This window comes from Ursus maritimus, unplaced genomic scaffold, assembly GCF_017311325.1.
Source record: "Ursus maritimus isolate PB19 unplaced genomic scaffold, ASM1731132v1 scaffold_33, whole genome shotgun sequence".
In the NCBI taxonomy this organism is placed as follows: domain Eukaryota; kingdom Metazoa; phylum Chordata; class Mammalia; order Carnivora; family Ursidae; genus Ursus; species Ursus maritimus.
The window spans coordinates 903,122-923,140 of NW_024425897.1; the positions used below are offsets into that span (position 1 = coordinate 903,122).

A 20,019-nucleotide genomic window follows, 5' to 3' on the forward strand; every position below is an offset into this window, starting at 1 on the left:
AAGACCCCTGTCTGGGGGCCACCTGTTGGCCCTCGCTCCTTGAGGAAGGCAGCAGCCATGCCCACCTCTGCCCTTCCAGGCGATCCCTGCACCCTCTGCAGCAGCAGGCCCATCCCAGGTCCCCACCTATCCCAACCGCAGGAACTCAGTTCCCTGAGGCAGCACCACCATAGGAGGGGGTGGGCAGGGGGCTGTTCCTTAGCCCTCAGGGCCAGCCAGTGTCCTGGAACCAGGCGATTGCTATCATTGCAGCTTGTGGCTCGTCGTCCCACCATCTGGCATCTCAGGGTTCTGATCACAGGTCTGGGGCTCCATGGGTGTGAAAGTACGAGATCAGACCAGGTCCCCAGGCTGGACCTCCCTACCTGGGGCCTAGAACCTACCTGTCCTACAGTTGGGGGCTGAGGACATGTGTCCACTGTGCTGGGCCCCTCACCGTGGGGTGCAGGGGGGTGGACTTGCACCCCTGTGCTAGGGACAGTATATGGGTCCTATTGAGAGGCCTCCATCTGGACATCCATGTTCTGAGGCCCAGGGCTGCCCGGAGAGAGGCAGGGAGGCTCAGGCGGGAGGGAAAGGGCATGAGAGCGGCCCGCGGAAGCTCCCTGGCCGTCCCACTCACCCTTCAGGTCCATCCAGCTCTGCTCGGTAAAGCTGAGCACCTCCTGGTTCAGCAGCACCTGCAGGACCCCCTCCCTGGCTGCTAGCCGGACCTCCAGCACATCGGAATTGCCCTCCTGGACTGCCACGGCCGTCAGCCCTGTGCCTCGGTCCTGCGTGCCTGGGGGGCGCGTGCAAAACGTGGTGCGCTCAGCTCCAGGCCTCCTCCTGGGAAGGCCCTGAGCCGCCCAGAGCCCGCGGGCCCCAGCCTCACCGTCAGAAGTTGTCCGGGGCTGGGCCCGCCCCTGCACCCTCAAGTTGGTCAGCGTGGCCTCCAGCAGCACGTATTCGCCACGCCCATTGAACGAGAAGTTGGCACCATCGAAGGTCACAAAGTGTGGGTCCCCGAAAGCGGAGGCTGGGGAGAGCAGAGGGTCAGGAGGGCCGTGCAGGCACGGCCCTGCCTGGGGCCCAGCCTCGGCTGGCACCCACCTAGGCGCGACGGCCGGTAGCTGCGACAGTCACTGGAGGGCCGCCGCCGCATGTACCGCGAGCACTCGGGCGCCCAGAGGCAGCAGTGGTAGAAGCTGACGACATCGTAGAGCCAATGGGAGAGGCCAGGCACGCGGGGTGGTGTGCGGAATGGGGGCGCGCCCCAGTCGTGGCCACGGTCCGGGGTGCTGCCCCCGGTTGAGTCGGCCGTCAGGAGCAGGGTGCCGGCCTCCGTATAGCAGCACTGCTGACCGGAGGCGTACTGGGGACTGGGGGCGAGGACAGGTCAGGGCCACTGTGGAACCCCGGCCCCCACCCCAACCACCGCCCGGGGGCTCACCTGGCTTGCACGGAGCGCACACAGTGCACGGCCCCAGGGTGGTAGGTGCACACGCTGCCGTGCTCGATGTCACAGCCATAGTCCGTCTACAGAGCAGGAGGTTGCTGTCACCTGGGCCAGCCCCAGGCTCTGCCCTCCCCTCCCTGACCTCAGCCCAGCCTCCCTGGGTTCTCTAGCTACCTCCCCGCCCCAACTGCCTCCAGCTGGCCCCTTGCCCTCTCCTGGGCCCCGACTGGGCTAGGGGCTCACGTGGAAGCGGCCAGAGTCAGCCCGGGCCTGTGCCAGGGTGCAGGGGCAGTCAGGCAGCTCCTCCAGGAAGTTGGGCAGTTGGTCCTCCAGCTCCTCCCAGGCCAGGCACTGGGCCCGGGCCCAGGCCTCTGGGTCCGCCTGGAAGTCCTCACCCAGGTGCCAGGCCAGCGCGTGCTCATTGCTCCAGACTGCGTGCACGTCCCTGTGGGGGCCACGCACACGCTGAGAGCCGTACCCACCCTCCCTTCCCCAGCCCCTGGCCGTCCCTGTCCAGCGTGCTGAGCAGCAGCACGTGCCAGCAGCCCAAGCTCTGCGTGGCCGGCGGCCCTTACTTCTCCCCCGCGTAGTATTTGCTGTTGATGATCCGAAGTGCACCCACTTCCCATCTCTGGTAGCTTTGAGGGGCGGGTTTCGGAGTGAAGGTGAAGAAGCCAGAGTTGGGGATGCTTGTGGCCAGGGGGTACAGGTACGACCACTTCGCTGCCCACTTATCTGAATATGGCTTCCCTGAGGGAGAGAAGGCCTCAGTCAGCCCCGGGGTCCCTCCAAAGAGTCCTGGGGCCCCTCCAGAGTCCTGGGGCAGAGGAGGGGCCAGGAGCCCATCTTCAGTGCCTGGAGAGGCCTGACAGATGGACAGACAGATGATTCCCCAGAGGAAGGCCCACCCTGCTGCCCCAGCAAGGACCCTGGCTCAAGTGACCATCATCTCCTCCTCCCACATGTTAGGGTCCCGGCCCCAGCTTGAGGCCAGGCCTAGAGCCATGCTAGCAGTCCAGGGGCTTGGGGATGCTGGGTGGAGCAAGCTTTTTCCGTTTCCAAGGCAATCCTTGGATCCAAGGGCTGGGAATGTCCACACCTCCTCCTGGAGCTGGGCCCAAGCAGCCGGGAGTCCCCAGCCTCCCCCGACTCCCATACTTCCCCCAGTTCCTCTTTCTTGCCTGTGCTCTTGCTGCTCAAAATCCCCACCTGGGTTGTGGCCCTGCCTGGAATCCCCTTGCTCCCACCTCTGCAAGCCCCACACTCCCAACCCTGCAGGCATGCAGCACTCCCCCCGTCAGTCCAGCCTTGGGCCAGCCTTACCTGTCTCCTCATAACCCCAGAGTTCGATGGTGACAAACTGCGCGGACAGAGCCGAGGGCTCCCAGATCAGGGAGAGGTTACCCGTGATGCCAGCGGTGCCGTAGTATTGCCAGCGGGTCTCGTTCACCAGCTCACTCTTCTCCGTCTTTGACACTTTGCTGGGGTGCACTGGGCAGGGGGTGAGGGGTGAGCAAAGGCCTGAGCCCCAGGGGCTCTGAGAGCTGGGGGTGCCTCCCACGGACAACGCATGGCAGTCCCATTCGAGCACGGTCTCTCCTAGACCCTCGTGTCAGGAAAGGACAAGAGGCTGTGGGAGAGGTGGGGCCCTGCGCTCTGTTGCCCAGGCCTCTGGCCTTCCGCTGGCTTGGCTGAGTCGAGTGGCCCACCTTGCCAGAGGACCCCTGAAGCCCCCAACCCCCTTTCGGGCCAGGTGTCCTGTGTGGATGCCAGGCGGTGGGGAGAGGAGATTGAGAGCCCTCACCCCCACAGCTGGGCGCACCTCCAGAGGGACTGGTTAAGCCAGAGCAGCCAGCCAGGGCTGCAGGCAAGGCGCGCATATATCAGTGCCAAGGAAGTCCCTGTGGGGGGGGGCAAGGCTCAGGAAGGTGGGGCTCACCAGCTAGCCAAGTCCCAGAGCGGGGAAAGGAGCGACCATTGTCCATGGAGAGGGTGAAGGGGATGCGGCCCGTCTCATACAGCAAGGGGGACACACAGTGCACATGTCCAAAGGAGTCCACGTGCCCGAGGGTCTGGATGCTCTCCTTAAACCTGTGGGGGTTGCAGGTGGCAGGAAATGCTGGGCCGGGGTGGGGGGACCCCAGCCAGCCAGCTGCCCCGAGGCGCCCAGCAGGCACAGATCTCACACCTGCAGATCACACCATCCGCGGGGTTGAACCAGTTGAGGTGCTGCACTACGAAGTCCTTGCCGCCCATCATGGAGCCCGAGTAGGGCGAGACTTCTAGGCAGAAGTCCCGGAAGTCCGAGCAGCAGGTGCTCAGGCCGGAGCAGGTCGGGTGGCAGGAGCACAGCTCATCCCGGTCTCCACAGCGGTGGGAACAGCTCCCCCGGGCACCTGGAGGAGAGGGCTCTGAGCGCCCGGCTGCCCCACAGGCAGGGCTGGCGTTTATTTTCCCGGAGCCCATGAGGGAGAAGCATCCCCAGGAGAATGCGGGCCAGGAATCGCACTGACCACCAAGCGAACACAGTAGAAACCCACAGGGCCCGTGGGATGATGGATCCTTGGTACAAATGATCTAGCAGTTGCCTGAATGACCTGCTAGAAGGAGGGGCAATAAGGGCAAATGCCTCCAGACATACATTTTTGCAGCATCAAGAGGAGCCTCTTGATGGGAGGCTGACCTTCAGCCACCAAGTCCCGGAAGACCGCATCCTCAGACGGCCAGAGGTGGCTGAGCCCCTGACCTGGACTGGGAGCTGCCCCTATTCCCGGAAGGGTCGGTGGACCCAGCCTGGCAGACCGTCTGGGGTCTGGGGACGTGGCTACTCTGAGTCCCACTGGAGGCCTGCCAGGGTCTCATTCCCCAGGCTCGGTGTGCCCCATCTCCCTTTGCCAGGCAACACTGGCTCAACGACTGTGGCCCCCAAAGGAGCCCTACCCTGAGGGGAGAAGGTGAGGGGTGCTCCCCTCCTCTGAGGAGAGAGGAGGGTCATCTCCAGTAGAGGGCCCAGCAGGGCCAGGGTGAGGGAGAGGGTGGTTTGGTGCGGGGTTGCGGACATCAGGCCTCAGCTCTTACTGCCATGGGGACCCAGGACAGGGCCTTAGCTTCAGGGAATCCGTCCCTCTGTAGCGGGTGTGGCTGGGCAGGCTGGAGGGTGGAGACTGCGGGGGGATTGCAGACACCGAGGCAGGGATCACACGTCCCACCTGGCCCTTCCCTGCCACCCCACCAAAGGGGGCCAGTCAAGGGCTGGGGCTGGACCTGAGCCACCCCAGTGACCCCATTTCACCCAGTGCAGGGCCTGGAACTCAAGAGCGTCAATAAATGTTTATTGACAGAGGATGTGATGGCTCAAGGGAGTGGGGGAGGAGGCTGAGTGATGCCAGCAAGTGAGATAAGTGGCTGAAGGGTGGTGGTGCTTCCCTGAGATGGGAGATAGGGGCATGGCGGGGGCGGGGGGGGGTTGGCGCACATTGGTGGTGCTGGGGAGCCTGCCACTGCCAGCCCAGCCCAGTGTGAGGCTCTGGAGTAGGAGCCTTCCTCCAGATTTTCCCGGGTTCAGCCCCACCCTGGTAAGGACCCACAATGCTGCCTCTCACCTGTCAGGGGGCTCAGTGGGGCTGGGGGCTCCTCCATGTGTGAGCACACCCTCCACGGGGGCTCGGGGCCGTAGGCCGAGGGCTCTCCTGAGCCCTCCACCCGCCCTGGGCCACCTCCCTCCCATGCAGCCGGCACCTCCCAGGTCCCAGGGGGCTTGGGGGGGCGCAGAGCCCAGACTCCATCCCACCAGCAGCCCCCGGACCCTGGGAACCCCAGAATTTCTTCTCGCAACCCATAGTGCAGTCCCAGATGGCCTGACAGATGGACAGAGGCTGAGCAGAGGGGCGTCTACCCTGGGCCTGGCTGCAGCAGGCAGGCAGACTGACCCCGGGATAGAGCGCAGGGTGGGGGCGTACCTGCTGCAGGCCGGGGACCTGGGCCAGGGGCTGTCCCGAGCAGGAGCAGGGCCCAGAGCAGGACGAGCAGCTTCATGGTGCGGCCTCAGTCCGCAGCCTGCAGCGCAGCACTGGCTGGGCGGCTGCGGGCCAGCTAACTCCCCTCGGCCTGGCCCCGCCCGCCCCGCGCACCGCGCTGCCGCCCCGCCCCGCCCCGCCCCGCCCCGCCCCGCCCCGTCCCGTCCCGTCCCGTCCCGCCCCGCCCGGTCCCCTCTCAAAGTCCACAGGTTCCCCCGGGGGCCAGTAGGGCCCAACCTGCCCCGTTTGCACATTCCTGGCCCCGCGGCCCGGGACTCGGTCGCGCCTCCAGGGGTTGGATCCAGAGGCTGCCACCTGGACCACGGGATCCCACCTCTGGCCCAGCCCGGGGAGGCCGGTGGGGCTCCGCGGGGGCTGGGATCTGGAGGGGTGGGTTAGGCGGGGTGGTTCTCGCAATCTCAGGATTCCAGCGCCCAGGGGCCCTCAGCCACAGACCTCTCATCCCTCCTCCTCGGCTTCCCTGCCCAGAGCAGGTATTCCCAATTCCTCCCCACAGCCTCGCAGAGGGGCAGCAAGTAACTTCCTGCTGATCGCTGGTGTGCGTGGGTGCTGGAGGAGGGCTGGAGGAGGGGATCCCCTTTGGAGGGAGGTGAAGGCTGTGGGAGCCGCCCAGCCACGGCAGGTTAACAGTGGGGTTAGGGGCTGACACCAGAGAAGCCTGGTCTGGAATCCCTGGAGTGGCGCTGGTGTATGAAACAAGGCTCCAGAGGAGAGCCACCCTGCCCCACCCACCCCTGGCTGTCATTCATAGAATTTGCATAATCTCTTCAGTGTTCTCCCTTCTCACTGTGCAAGGGAGGGAATGGAGGTCCAGATGTAGACAGGTGGGATCAAGGTCACGGGGAGAGGCTGCAGTGCCCGGCCAGGGCCCAGGCAGCTTCTCGGAGACCCCCCACTCCACTCCTGAGGCCTGGGACTCATTTGGGCCCTGCCACCTGGTCTGGGTGTCGAGACAGACAGACGGTTCTCTCCCCAGGAGGCGGTGTCTGAAGAGGACACATTCCCAGGCCTCGAAGGGAGCTGAAGCTTGCGGGGGCTATGAGCTAAAGCCATCTGGCTGTGACCCATCTTAGTTCCTGGGATCTGGCCAGCCCCTGGTCCCTGGGCACACCCCTTCCCAACCGGCGGGTGGGTCTGCAGTTTCGTCCAGAGAGGCGGCTCCTGTAGGTGTCAGGAAAGCCAGTTTGGGTAGTTAAAAGCCACATCTCCCAGCTTGGTTGCTGGGGGCTCATGTGACCTCTATAGGCAGGTGCAGGGGGGCTGGTGCTGGGACTCATCCCAAGCCCAGGGTCGAAGGTATTCCCTGTGGCACAGGTCAGGGGAAGGAAGATGATAGGAATGCTCCCAGGATGGGTCCCAGGTGTCCTGGGGCCCTGAGAGTCAGGAATTTGGGATGCTCCTGGGTCCCCATGATGGCTCTGCCAGGTGTGGGCTGGGGACCCTGGCAGGGCCCAGCCCATGAGGGGTATAGGGCAGCAAGGGGCATCCCCATCTCCCTCCGGGACAGAGAGCCTTTCCAGGGAGAACTCTGGGGGCAGGGCCAGCCCAGATCTGTGGAGGGAGACAGCTGGGTCCCCAAAGCACTGAGGGGGTTGTGAAGGGCAGGTTGGGGCCCCTGCAACCTGTGCCTCCCCAACACAGATGTACTTGGAGCCTGAGAGAACAGAGCCAGCATCGTGGGTTTGTATAATGCTCTGCTGTCACCTCTAAAAATGAATTTTTGAACAAGGAGCCCCAATTATATGTTGCACTGAACAGCACAACTTATCTGGCCAGTTCTATCAGAGGGCAAGTGTAGTGGGAGGTAAGCAGCTTTCCTGCCAGCCCCCACCTCTCCCTTCCTGACACTGACCCTACCTGTCAGGGTCCCCTGCACTGGGTCCCCATCGCAAGAGAGTTCCTCAGCACCGCCTGGGTGCTGCCGGCTCCCTGCAGCCTCCTCCCCCCACCCCTGCGCACACTCCAGAGGGGCATACCCCACCCGCACTCTTGAGTCCTCCAGGGGACACTCCAGAGACCCCTTCCAGGCCTGGCTCCAGTCCCACCCAGAGGGTCCGCGCAGCTTGGCATATTCTCACCTCTCCCCACTGACTCCCTCCCTTCCTCCCTCCTCCAACTCCCGCCTGCTCCTGAGATGCCCAAGGGCGGGTCCCTGACCAAGAGGAAGAAGGGCCCACAAACCCTGGACACCAACCGGTTGAGGGAGGTCCCCGGGACTGAACAAAGAGGCAAAAACAACTGTTCCATCTTTATTAGAAAAGAAACCAAAAAAAGGGAGTGGGGCGAGCCCAACCCTAAATGACCCCTCCACTGTGACACAGGCAGAAACCCGGCCCACCCGGGCGTCGAGGTGTGGACATGGCCACCTGGGCTGGGCTTGGGCACATTTATACAAAATCAACATTTCATAGAAAAGGATGCCAGCCCTGCTGTGCGAGCTGCGGCCGACTTCACGTGGCCAAGCTCAGCCTCCTCTGGGCCCCCATGCGGTGGGGACCGACGACGGCCCAGGCGGGTGGGAAGGACACCGCGAGGGATGGAGGCTGGGCAGACCGGGGTCTGCATGGGGAACAGTGCTCCACCTGGGCCCGGCACGCCCTGAGGGGCTCAGGCCAAGGGGGGCGGCCCCAGCCCTCAGATGTCCATGTAGTCGTCATCCTCATCCGTCTCGCTCTCCAGCGAGGACTCCTGGCTTGACGTCTCCAGGACCTCCAGGGCCGGCTGGCACAGGCTCTCCTTGCGCACGTTGGCGGCCGACTGGGCAGACAGGATGGCGGACTGCACACAGAGCAGGCAAGGCACCGGTCAAGGGTGGCCCGGGCCTGGCCCCGGTCCCGCCCATGCCCCCCTCAGCACCCGTGATCACCTTCAGCTTCTGCTTGGTCTCCTCCGAGATGCTGCCTTTGGGTGAGAGCAGGGTTGGGGTGGGCGGCGTGACGGTGATCTCAGGGGGAAACTTGGTGGCGGCCGAGGGGATGACCAGCTTCGGCATGCTCGGCAGGAGGCGCGACTTGGCCCGGCCGGGCTCTGCCTTGCTGGGGGGGCCCTCGGGCGGCTGGGCACTCGCACCGCTGGGCACCTTGGAGCTGGTGACTGTGGGGTGGACCGTGGGAGCTTAGCCTGGCTCACGGCCTCCTGGGCCTGCCTGCCCTTCCCTGGCTTGGGCCTCAGTTTCCCCTCTGGAAGACAGAGGCAACCAAGAACGCCTCCTCCTGCTACATCAGACCGAGGGTGCTTTCTCTCGGCCTTCTGGTCTGTGCTGGCTGGCAGGCTCCAGGCCGCCTCCTGTGTCTGCCTCCCTGACTGCCCAGGTCTGGCTCTGGGCTGTGGGGCCTGGGGCCTAGGACCCTCTGAGGAGCACAGTGTACTCTGGGAGCCCAGGGCCTAGGATGCAGGCAAGGCCCTGGAGCTTTCCCAGGGATTCTGCAGGCCCTCCAGGCGCTGTGCACACACGCACTGCCGCATCCCTGCAACAACGCTAGGACGCACGTCCACAGCCCAGGGAGGATGCGGGCCCGTGCCAGTCACTTGGCTCCAGGGCTGCATGCCCCCAGAGCCTGGAGGCGGCAGTTCCGGGGCTGGCAGCCTCCGGGGAGCTGTGAGCGTTAGGAGCCACAGGGTCTCAGCCGGGCTGGTCTTCACATTCCTCAGAGGGCCCATGGCTTTAAAAGGAGTGGGGCTTACTCAGAGCCCAAGCCTGGCTCCATGGGGCTGGCACCAGGCCCTACAGCCCTGAGTAGGGTCGGTGAGATCCTTGAACCTGAGGAATCCCGAGGGGGCTGGCCAGTTGGGAAAGGGTTTCTACCCACATGGATGACTCTGACACGGACAACTGTCTGGCAGGATTGGCCACCCCTCTGCCTGCCCCTGATTCCTCCTTCCTCGTGTCATCCCCTCCCCTGGCCCCGTCGGGGCGGGGGGGGCTCCTCCCCGGGACTAAGCAGCCTCAGCTTGGGCTGGCCCTCGCTAGTCTCTGTGGAGCTGGAGGTAGATAATGAGGGGCTCTCCACCCCCAGCTCTTCAGCCCAGGCCTCCCTGCCCAGCGGCCGCTCCACTCAGCCTTTCCCACCACTGGGTCCTCCTGGGCAAAGCTCCCCCGGCTGCTCCCAATTCGCCTTACCCTGGCTGCAGGTGGGCTCGGTGCCTGGCCGGGGTGTGGGCTCTGTGGGCCAGCAGTGCGGCTCTGTTGAAGGGCTCTCGGGGACGGTCTTCACCTGCTCACTGTGCAGTGGCTCCTGCGGCGGGAAGCCCATGCCCTCTGCCCCTCCTGCCAGCTCTTCTCCCTCTGTGGGGACACGGAAGGGCTGCAAGTTACAATCTTCACCCAGCCTGGAAGACAGGGCCCCTCCCTCCTGAACCCTGGGACACCTGGCAGGAGACCTGCCCTGAGGCAGCTCGCCACCTCCACCGCTTGACCAGCAGGGGCTTCTCTCGAACAATTGCATGGGAGGGGCCAGGCTGGCACTGGCGGGAAACCACTCCCCCTACAAGTGGACACTGGTGGGTCCGGCTCACTAGCCGGGGTCACTGTGTGCCTGACACAGCACAGGCCCCCAGCCCCATCAAACACCGTCACGGGACTTTAGAGGTGGGCTAAGGGCTCTCCCCTCTAGCCTGGGGAGTGGCACTCAGAAACGTAGTCAGGACCCGAAACCAAACCAGCTAGCTAAGACCAAAGTGGATGGAGTGGTGTGCTGGCACCGTGCCCTCCTGCCAGGCCACACCTTCCCTGGCATGAGGCAGGGGCCGGGAACTGGCCTCCTTTGAGCCAAGGCCCAATGGGCCCGAAGGGTGCCGACCGCGCCTGTGGCCGCCAGCCAGGCCGTTAGTCAGCATCAGTCCACCAGCTCCCAGCCCCCAGGGCCCCGCCTGCAGCTGCCCCTCGCTCTGCCGCATCCAGGCTTCCTCACGTTCCCTTCCTCACCTTATTCCTCTCTTCCTTCTTATTCAGGTCGAGATGGCCATCACCCCACCACCCTTTCATTTCTCCACTTTCCCATCAAGTCCTTCCTCTTCCCCCTTCTCCAGCAGGTGAAGCCTCCCCTTCCCCCATCCCGGGCCAGGCAGGAGTGAAAGCTCCTGCGACAGGGAAAAAGATGGGGTGACTTAGCACCCTGGCCTCCTGCCTGTTGGCTTCCAATTCCCAGAGAACAGAGCCTTCCCTAGCTGCCCACGCTATGAGCCAGTCCCTCCCTTCCCCAGGCCCCACTGCCTGGCAGCCATGGTCACAGTCTCTTTGTCCCAGGGTCCAGCCCCCTACACGATGGCAGGCAGGGGTGAGCACCTCGGAAGGCTCCTCCTGCTGCCCTCCTGGACCCGGGCAGGAGGGACCACAGCCGGAATCCCGTGCCACTGGGTCAGGATTCGGTTCACTGTGGCTGGGCACACACTCACAAAGCGGGCCCAGTGGGTGTCTGCTCCAGGCCTTTCTTTAGGTGGTAACGCTCTGCCTGCCTCTGCCCAACCTCTTCTCATGCAGCTGTTCCCTGAGGGGTTTGGAGGAGCTGTCTGGGTGGCCTGGAAGGGCAGTTGGCTTCCTTGCTGATAGGTATCTGTAGGACAGGAGCATGATTGGGGGGGGGGGCAGGGTGCAGGGAGGGCCTGGAGCTGGCAAAATGGATGGAGGCTGCCCTCAGGGGGACCAGGTGTCAGGCTGGCTCTCTCCTACCCCAGGGGACTGTCTTGATGGGCCACCAGGAGAAGAAGGGGCACTTGGGGCAAGGGCATTTAGCAGAGCGCTTCAGGCATGTGGGGTAGAGCTCCCTAGGTCAGGCAGCCCCCTCCCCTCGTCAAGACCACCCTGGAGGCCTGTGAGGAGGGCTGCAGGTGGGCCTGAGCAGGAGGGGATCAACCTAGAGGCCCAGCCTTTGGAGAAGGGCCTTATGGGCGCCCCTGGCCTCCCACACCTCAGGTTCTCTGTCAGTGGGAAATATACGGCCAGGCTGGAATCCTCTGCCGTCAGGCCACTCTCCCTCCTCCCCTGGGCAGACTCATGGCCTGGGTACCGGGTCCCCAAGGACCAGTGTCCTGGAAGTGCCAGCCCTGACTCAGACTCTTCCTGGCTTCTCGAAATGGCACGAGGCTGGCACTACAGCCTGCTCAACTCACTGGCTGGAGGTGCCCTGCTGAGGCAGGCGCTTTCCTTACCTAAAGGCTGGCCCCATGGCCTGAAGTGTCCTTTCTACTCTTTCTCCCTGATCTAGTTCCCCACTCTGAAGGCCTGACCCCTCAGCAAAAGGGACCCTCACTCACTTGTGGGCCCGGCACTATGCTAGCATGAAACCAGGTCTGGGCCTGTGGAGGGCAGACACCCAACAAAGAGCACGTGCTCAGTACAGGGGTGGGAGGTGGGGGGACACATGGTTAGGAGTCTCCCTGAACTCCCTAAGGGGATGCATCTGCCGCGTGAGGCCAGCCGCCCTGGTCAGCACAACCTGGGCGGCTGGGTGAGGTCTCAGCTAGTGACCAGGGAAGCTTGAGAATACCCCCGCCCATCTGCAGGCTGCAGCAGGTGGGACAAGTCGGGAGTGGACACCGCCAGCCACTGTCGGCTGCCTTCCCCTGGCTGGAGCCAGAAGGCCTGGGTAAGGGGCACCCTGGTGAGGGGCAGGGCAGGGCTGTCCACCTTGGGGACGGCGCCAGTCAAGGTCTCCTCTGAGGCTGCCTTCCCCGTTCTCGCACCTTGGGGACAGTGTCCTGGGAGGATCCATCCCAAGCCTGCTCTCTCGGGTGGCTTGCGGCCTCCTGTGCCGCTGTCTCTGGCTGCAGCTCCCAGCCCGTACACCCTCTAGTTCCTGGGCGCCTCCGCAGGGCAGGCCTGCCCTTGCTGTCCATCCAAACTTACGCCTGGGTCTGGGCTGCCTGCTGGGCACGAGCACAGGCAGATTAAGATCACATCCCCAGGGCACCCTGCCACCTCTGGGGAACCAGGAGGTGCTAGGTAGCTCCTTCCCGGCGCTGTCCCTGTCCTGGAGGTTGTGTGAAGTGGGCTCAGAGGCGATGTGCCCATCCCAGCGTGGCCCTCATGCCACCCCAGAGAGCTCTGGGAACCATCGGGGTGGCCACCCCAACACGGCCAGCCAAACACCACCTGCCTGCAGACCCCGAGGCAGCCCCAAGAGGCCGGCAGGTCGCTCCACACCAGGTCCATGCGTCACATATTCTCCACCCAGGGCCACCCCCACCGCTGGTGTCATGTAAGAGTTCCATTCTAGCAAGAGGCTGTTCAGTTTAGTTTGAGGGAAGGCAATAAGAAAGGATCAGTTCTCCAGGATGAACAACACTGGAAAGCACGCGCTCTTCCACTGACCTAACACAGGGAAAGAACGTGCGACTCACCGTCTGGGGCCTGCTTGCGGCCGGGGCATGGTGAGCAGAAGAGGCAAGGAACGCAGCCAGGCTCCAGGTGGCCCGCTGGCCCCGCCTCCTGGTATCCACACCCTGCCCTTCCCACCTGCACCCGCTTATGTGTGGCCAACACCCGTGATGGTCACTCGCTTCCAAGATCAGGTTATAAAGGATAGTGAGGCTTCCTTCGAGTGCTCTCTCTCTCTCAGACCCCAGGCTCTGGGCCATGACATGGGGACACTCAGCAGCCTATGGAGAGGCCCACAGTGGAGGAACTGAGGCCTCCAGCCAACAGCCAGTGAGGACCTGAGACCTGCCAGCAACCGGGAGAATTGAGATCACCAGCTGACAGCCTGACGCTCGGGAATTCCTGATTCTCAGGGGCTATGGGATCACTGCGGTGAGTCAGGTGGAGGCCAAGACAGCCGAAGGTGGGGGGGGGGGCGCCTGGAGGGAGCCAAGTCTCCGTGGGAGTGAGCGATTTCAGTGGGCTGTGGACTCCCATTGTCAGTGTCCTCTGACATCACCACAACCAGACCCCGCGCAGTGGCTGGGCTCACTCTGCCAAGCACTGTGCCGAATGGGTATCACCTCCATCTGACGCACGGTGTGCTGGACACGGCGACGCGCCCAGCACACAGAGGGGAGCAGGGACAGCCAAGGGCACCTGGTGATGGAACTGCTCTTTGCCCTGCAGCCTTCAGAGGCTCCCTCAGAATGAACAGCTGCAGGAGCTGACTTAAGGGAAGTGATTCTTCAGCTTGTGGGGCCACGACCAGCGTCATTGTAAGCAACGGGGCAGAGGGTCCCTATACTTCCTCAAAGCAATCTGGGGACTGGCATCAGGTGAGAAGAAGCGCCTGACACCTGCGCTGTAGGAAAGAGCGAAGAGAGAGAGCACTGCTACCCTCGGCCTCCACTCCACCCTGCTTGTGGCCACCGCCACCGCCACCGCCCTCAGGGCAAGGCAGCATGGTCAAAAGGCTGCACGGGACTGTGACTGGGAGGACAGATGAGCCTGCAGGAGCAAAGGGCCAGTGCAGGGCCCCAGCAGGGGCCCAGGCTGGTCCCGGGAACAGGGCACGGAGGGCAGGGGAGGGCCTGGCATGGGGAGGTCAGTGTCCCCTCCCAGGAAAGCTGCAGACCTGTCTGCCCTCGGGTCTGCCAGCTGCCCCTGCCTGTGGGCTGCCGTCCCCAAGGGCATCTTGGGTTTTAGAAGGAACCAGGGCTCCCTCAGGCTGCCGGAGCCTGGGGCCCTGTTCCTTGTCCTTCACAAGCCCACCGACCAGCCTTGCCCTGCCCCATGCTGGCTGGCTTCCGTGTGCCTTGCCCACAAGGGCCCTGGGCAGGAATGCCCCCAACCACAGCAGGTCCCTGTGAGGCCTCCAGGAAGCCAAAGTCAGAACACCCGCTCCTCTCCAGAATTCCTATTTATCTATTCCTTCACAAAGCTTTGTGGTAAGAGAAAGGAATGTGTAAACAGGTAAACACCTGATGTCAATGCTGGCTCCCTCCCTCCTCGCCACATCCCTGTTGGGGGCTGGTATCCCTGCCTCCATTCTGGGATGGGAGGAAGGTTAGGAGAGTGATGGGCATGCCAGTAGGTTGTGCCCCCTGCCCTCCAGGGCCCCCATGATGTGCTTCTCAAGGCTCACCAGGCTGGAGGTCGCCCTGGCCTCACCCCGCCCTGCCTCCACTCTCCATGCAAGGAGCAGGACTTGCTGCCACTGGTGGCAGGGGCCTGGGCCCAGCTCTGGCCTCACCACCTAGAAGACGGGACAGGACTTACCTGGGCCCAGAGAGATCATGCTGGGGGTGGCCTCTGGCCTATGTAGCCGGGGGGGCCCAGAGTCCTTGGACGGGTCTGGAGTGGAGGCTGACACTGAGGGAAGGCAGGGGATGATCGCCGTGGATGCAGCCGGTGCAGGGCGAGGCTTGGCGTGAGTGTCACTAGGCCGCTGGAGAGTATCAGCCGGCACAGGGTCAGGAGCCGTGGGGGCCACAGCCCCAGGGAAGAAGTTCTCTCGGCTGTCCTTGGGGTGCTTTGGGGTGGTAGGTGTGTCCCCTGCGGCCTGTGAGAATAAAGGGAGGTGAGGAAGGCCGGCTGGGCAGCCCAGAGCCCTTGCCATCCCACAGGACACCTGCCTGGACCCGGGCCTGCCAACATGCCCTCATGACACCCGATCCTGAGCCCCCCGCCCCCCATGCTGCCGAGGCCCCTAGGCAGCCCTTCAGGAGTCTGCAATGTGGGGAAACTGCTGGGGACCCACAGCCCCTCCCTGGGAGGATGTCCAGGAGCTGCTGATAGGGACTCAGCAGAGGGCCCGGGGCTGGCCAACCTCATGCTCCCACTCCTGGGTCGTTGCGCCCAATGTGGGGACTGCAGTAACACCAAGTCAGTCCTGGAGGGTGATTTCCCAAGGGCCACTGGTAGGACCATCCCAAGGGAGCTGAGTGACATCAAGAGTCTGCTTCCTGAGTTCAAGACTGCAGCCCCAAAGCCACGGTGCTGGGTAGCCTGGCTTCAGTCTCCCCAGCAGCTCCCACTACAGGCCTTCCATTCCTAGGCAAGCCAGGCCCACTGGGGCCTCCCCGTCTTCGTCCACACAGTTCCCTCTGCCACCAGGCCCCTTCTGCTTTGCACACAAAGCCCATGCTCCCGTGAAGGCTGCAGCTCACTGAGGGCATGCTGCAAGGTGGGCCCCGTGGGAGCTACCCTGCCCCCCAGCCCCGGGCCGACGGCACTATCGGAACCGGCCCATACCGGGGACAGTGGGAGTCCTCCTGGTGGCTGCAAGTGCAGGGAGGGCTCACACCTGCTGGGGGCACCTCGGTGCTGGGGAACGGCTGGTTCCCCGCTGTAACTCTGCCTCTTCTGTTATCTGCTCTGTTTGAGATGTCTTGTCCCCAGTTTCATGAGGTCTGGGACAGACCCTGCGACTCTGCTGTGTGACGTGTGTCTGGGATAAGCATGAGCTTCCAGGGCGAGGAGGGGCAGGACAGACCTGTCTCTCGTGGGCGGACATGCCATGGAGAAGGTGGGTGCTGTGTCTGTCCTTGCAGGAGCCAGCCTCAGCCACGGCAGCAGAGCCCTGAGCCTCTAATTATGTCCAGAGCACTCTCCAGGTGTGCGCTGGGCTGCCATGGCAACTGGGACATGCCTCCAGCAGAAAACGGACCTCCCTGAGGGGCGGGAGAAGCAGGCTCAGGGCCATGGCCACCCCCTTCCCAGCACTGGCCAGAGGCGGGCCCCCCGGCTGGATGCTGGTCCTCTTTGGGCCTCGATCTCTTTATCTAAGAAATGGGACCCTTCCCTGCCCTTGGCTCCTGCCAGGTCAGCACCTCCTTTTGCCACAGGACAGGGAAGGTATGTGTCTGGGGCTTTTCTGTGCGGTTCTATCACTAGCACCTTTTAAAGGCTGCGTCAGAAACAGTCCTCCTCTGTCTGGAGTGCTCACTGCCCACCTGCCCCCATCTGGGTCAGCAGAGGAGGCAGGAGGGGACCCCTAGTTGGGGCTAAGCCCCGAACTGGGGCCCTGGGCAATTACTCCTGTCCCATGGTAGCAGGGGCTGCGGTGAGGGCCACGTAGGCCGCAGGAACCACACTGGCTGCACTGTGAACTCTGGCTGCTCTGGCAATGGAGCAGCGGGGACTGCTGGTGGCCTGGGGCATGTCTCCCCTGGGAAGCTGGTCCTCAGCTGGGGGATCAGCCCGCTTGGTCAAGATTGAACTGGACTTCCTCAGACCTAGAGTCTGGGCAGGGATGGTGGCCTGCTGCCCCATTTCACTGAGAGGAAGCCTGTCTGGACACTGGGGCATCCACCAGCCTGCTGCTGGGGGACCTGGGACTTGAGTCCCCAGACCGTAGGTGGATGGATGCCCACTGTCCTGAGATCCTGCCTCCGGACTCCCTGTGAGTACTTCCCCAGGGGGGAGATGCCAAGAAAGGGCCGTGTGTGGGAGAGGATGGGAGGGCAAGACCTGCTCTCTTGTGTTGCTGCGGAAGGACAAGAGGCCACGCACATTCAAATGGCAAGTATCTGCCCTTTGACCCAACGACCCAGGCCCAGGGGTCACTCCTGCAGAAATGCCCATGTGTGGTGCAAGAAAATGCCCCGTTGGCACTACTGAACAGGACTGCAATGTCCCCCCAGCTTTAGACAGGGTGCCCCCTTTCTCTGCTGGCCAGACCCTGCCTATGGGCCTTTTCTTGAGCTGGGCCTCTCCCAGGAGACCCCTCTCCTTCAGCCCTGACCACTTACCCCCTCCTCAGTCCCACCACTCCTCAAAAGCTGTGGCCTCTGAGCCTCAAACCAATGGCTTCAGGGGCACCTACCCCCTGAAGGGCTCCATCCTAGACCTCTCTCCTAGAGGAAGATCCACCGGCCAGAGCCCAGTGGGCCTCACCCCTCCTCCCTGACACCAAGTCACGCTGGCGCATCTTCTGACATCTCAAACCCACCTGTTGCTCACTGAGTCCCTGCACCAGCCCACTGTCTTCCCTCAACAGCGGGGAGAGTCTTTCTCAGACCCAGCACCACTCTGCTCCCTCCCTTGCTGAATAAACCCCAGGACCCCCATCCATTCTGCTCCTAGCCAATTCACATCCCAGCCCATCACTCCCTCTACCTTTGTCCCAAATGAAGTCACTTTTCCAGGTGAGGTCAGCTGGGTAAGAACCATCTTCCCCATTTACAGAAAAAGCAGCTGAGTTGAAGGGACCCCTCAGGTCACACCCTCAGAGCTGGGGTCTGGGCCTGCCAAGGCCCCACCCACCATACGATGCTGCCCCACCTGGGCCAGCGATCAGGGGTTCCCTGGGGGCGTGAGGCTCAGCTGCCTCCCGTCCATCCTCCCTCGGCCCATGCTGACCTCAGAAACGGTCCCTCCTGAGGTGTGCCCACTTCTCAGTCTGCAGCCTGGGGCCCTGGCATGGGGTGGGCCCTGTACGAGGAGGCAACAGAGGCTGGGTTCAGCTCACCTGTCTCTGGGCGGCAGCCCCGAGGTGGGCCTGACAGAACTTCACGGCCTGCTCCAGCGCGGCCTCCTCGTCCACCTGAGCAAGGAGACGCTCAAAGTCAAAGGGCCCGGCCATGGTGGGTGGCCTCGTCCCGGCGCCTGGAGTGTGAGGACCAGTTCCTCTGAAGACCCCCCGACACTCCCGGCCTGGCTGGGGAGCACGGGCGGAAGCACATACCCATCTCCCGGGTCCATCCCCCAGGGCCACTACTCTGGGCCCGGCTGGTCCTGTGGAGATCACGTCTGGGACCGTGTCATATTGCGTCCTCAGGGGCTGAGGCTGGCGGCATCAGAGCCAGACCCTGCTCCTCAAGTGAGTGGGATGCAGGGCCTTTTAGAGTCTGAGGCCTGGGTGGAGGGAGGTCTGACTGACCCAGGGACCAAGAGCCCAAGGCACAGGGGGATGGCAACGAGGCCAGGGAGGCACAGGGCTGCCCTGGTGGAGCAGCGGGCAGGGCGTGAGGGAGACAGGCTGGGGCAGCAGGAGTAGCCAGGCCGGGGCAGGCAGGGCGGGGAAAGGCCCACCCTCACCAGCAGGGAAGGGAGGTTCTTCCTAATTCATCAGCAACAGACCAAAGAAAGGTTGATCCTGGATGCTTGTAAGGGGGTGACAGAACAGGCACTCTCCAAAGCGTACCACAAACAGACACGATTTGGGAAGAAACCGCGTATCAGGACCGGCACCCAGGCTGAACCAGCCACTGCAGTTCTGGGGCTCTTTCTGTGCAAATCATTTTAAATAGAGAAATAACCACATGTCTAATGTAGTAAAAAAAAATTTTTTTTAAAGGAAAACAAAAAATAAGAAGTGTGGCAGCCGCGTCACCTACTCAGGGCAGTGCAGCCACCTTCAGGTGCTGGCCACAAAGGTCTCGGAGGAAGTGCCCCAGAGCCTGGCCCCGAGGGGGTGGATCAGGGGTCCCGTCCCCCTGTGTTGGATGTGATGAGATTTCTGCAAATGGTTTCATTTCCTTTAAAGTTGAGAATAGAGTTTTCCAAGGACATTGCTTCTCCTTTTTGTTTTTTTTCTTTTCTTGTGTGTGTGTATTTTCTCCAGCTCTCTTGAGCTGCGGTTGACAAAATCGCCCCATACTTACAGCGTACCACACGAGGACTGGACGTGACCCGAGTTTTTCTGACTCTACAGCATGCTCGTGGTAGAAAACCTCAAACGGAGGGAAGTGAGCAGCGGGGCTGGGGTGGGAATGACACCTAACAAGCATGGCCCAAAGGCCCTACGGCCCCCCGGCCGGGAAGGGCCTGCCGTGAGGACAGAGCCGCAGGCCTGTCCACGGCACCCACCTGCTTGATGAGCATGTAGGTCTCGGACATGATTCTCTCGATGCGGCCCAGGTCGTAGGCCACACCCTTCTGGCCCTGCTGCCACACACGGTAGGCATCCAGCAGCAGTGTCTTGCCCGACTCCGTGTCCTCTAGGAGCTTCCTCTTTCGGCTGGGCCGTGTGGGTGGCTCCTCGGGGTGGCTGCCCCCTCTGGCCCCAGGGGTGGTGGCAGGGGCGGCAGCAGGGGCTGGCTGGGCCGACGTGAGCGGGCTGGGTTGTTGCCGGGCACTGATGCTCAGCTCCTCCAAGGAGAGCTCCGTGGGACGGCTCTCGGGGCCCCGGTCCCTTGGGGGGCGGCCTGGCTGTGGTGGTGGCGCCCGTTCGGAGTCTGAGCAGCGAGCAGTGGCCTCACCCGTGTCCATGGGCTCGGTAGGCCCTGCCCGAGGACTCTCCTTGTCCTTCCGCTCCCCGGCCTGGTCTGTACTGTCTCCTGCCTCCATGGCCACAGGCCGGTGGTTGAGAGGGCCCGCCTTGCCCCCTGGCTCGGCCCCTGGCCCTGAGCCATCAGCCAGAGGGGGCTTCTTGGAGTGGGGGAGGCCCTCTTGACTATCCTCGGGACTGGCCTTGTGGGGGACGTCAGTGGTCATCCTGGCTCCAGGGAGGCCACAGGCCTTGGGCCCTGGGCGTTCTGACCCCTACGAGAAAACCGAACGTAAAAGACTGTGTCTTTTGTGCTTCTACCACAACAAAGCACCCCTGACACCCGGGGGCCACTCTGGGTCTGGCGGTCTGCTAGCTGGCCCAGGCTGGGCCTTCAGACCCGCCTGAGAAAGTCGCTCCCTGTTCTGCTCCTCCAGTCTTGAGAGGACTGATGGGGCACTGGAGCTGGTGCTGC

General features: G+C 63.4%; 2 protein-coding genes across 4 annotated transcripts in view; both read right to left on the reverse strand.

The window, feature by feature from the left end:
• SUSD2 (sushi domain containing 2) overlaps positions 1-5,473 on the reverse strand; it is a 12,228-nt gene extending 6,755 nt beyond the window's left edge. Inside the window, exons 1-10 of the mRNA XM_040619395.1 lie at positions 5,398-5,473; positions 3,627-3,834; positions 3,378-3,529; positions 2,762-2,929; positions 2,014-2,188; positions 1,682-1,883; positions 1,433-1,518; positions 1,093-1,361; positions 875-1,018; positions 623-781 (exon numbers count right to left, since the gene is read on the reverse strand). Coding sequence (XP_040475329.1) covers positions 623-781; positions 875-1,018; positions 1,093-1,361; positions 1,433-1,518; positions 1,682-1,883; positions 2,014-2,188; positions 2,762-2,929; positions 3,378-3,529; positions 3,627-3,834; positions 5,398-5,473 — 1,639 coding nt within the window. The remainder of the gene's footprint in view (positions 1-622; positions 782-874; positions 1,019-1,092; positions 1,362-1,432; positions 1,519-1,681; positions 1,884-2,013; positions 2,189-2,761; positions 2,930-3,377; positions 3,530-3,626; positions 3,835-5,397) is intronic.
• Positions 5,474-7,711: 2,238 nt separating this feature from the next.
• The window catches only part of CABIN1 (calcineurin binding protein 1), a 151,211-nt gene continuing 138,903 nt past the window's right edge, over positions 7,712-20,019 (reverse strand). For 2 of the 3 annotated variants that reach the window (XM_040619498.1, XM_040619500.1), the window contains exons 32-37: positions 19,145-19,819; positions 17,805-17,879; positions 14,612-14,894; positions 9,596-9,760; positions 8,342-8,568; positions 7,712-8,253 (exon numbers count right to left, since the gene is read on the reverse strand). In XM_040619498.1, the coding sequence (XP_040475432.1) occupies positions 8,110-8,253; positions 8,342-8,568; positions 9,596-9,760; positions 14,612-14,894; positions 17,805-17,879; positions 19,145-19,819 (1,569 nt within the window). In that variant the 3' untranslated portion in view covers positions 7,712-8,109. The remainder of the gene's footprint in view (positions 8,254-8,341; positions 8,569-9,595; positions 9,761-14,611; positions 14,895-17,804; positions 17,880-19,144; positions 19,820-20,019) is intronic. The other variant, XM_040619499.1, reaches the window with a different exon arrangement.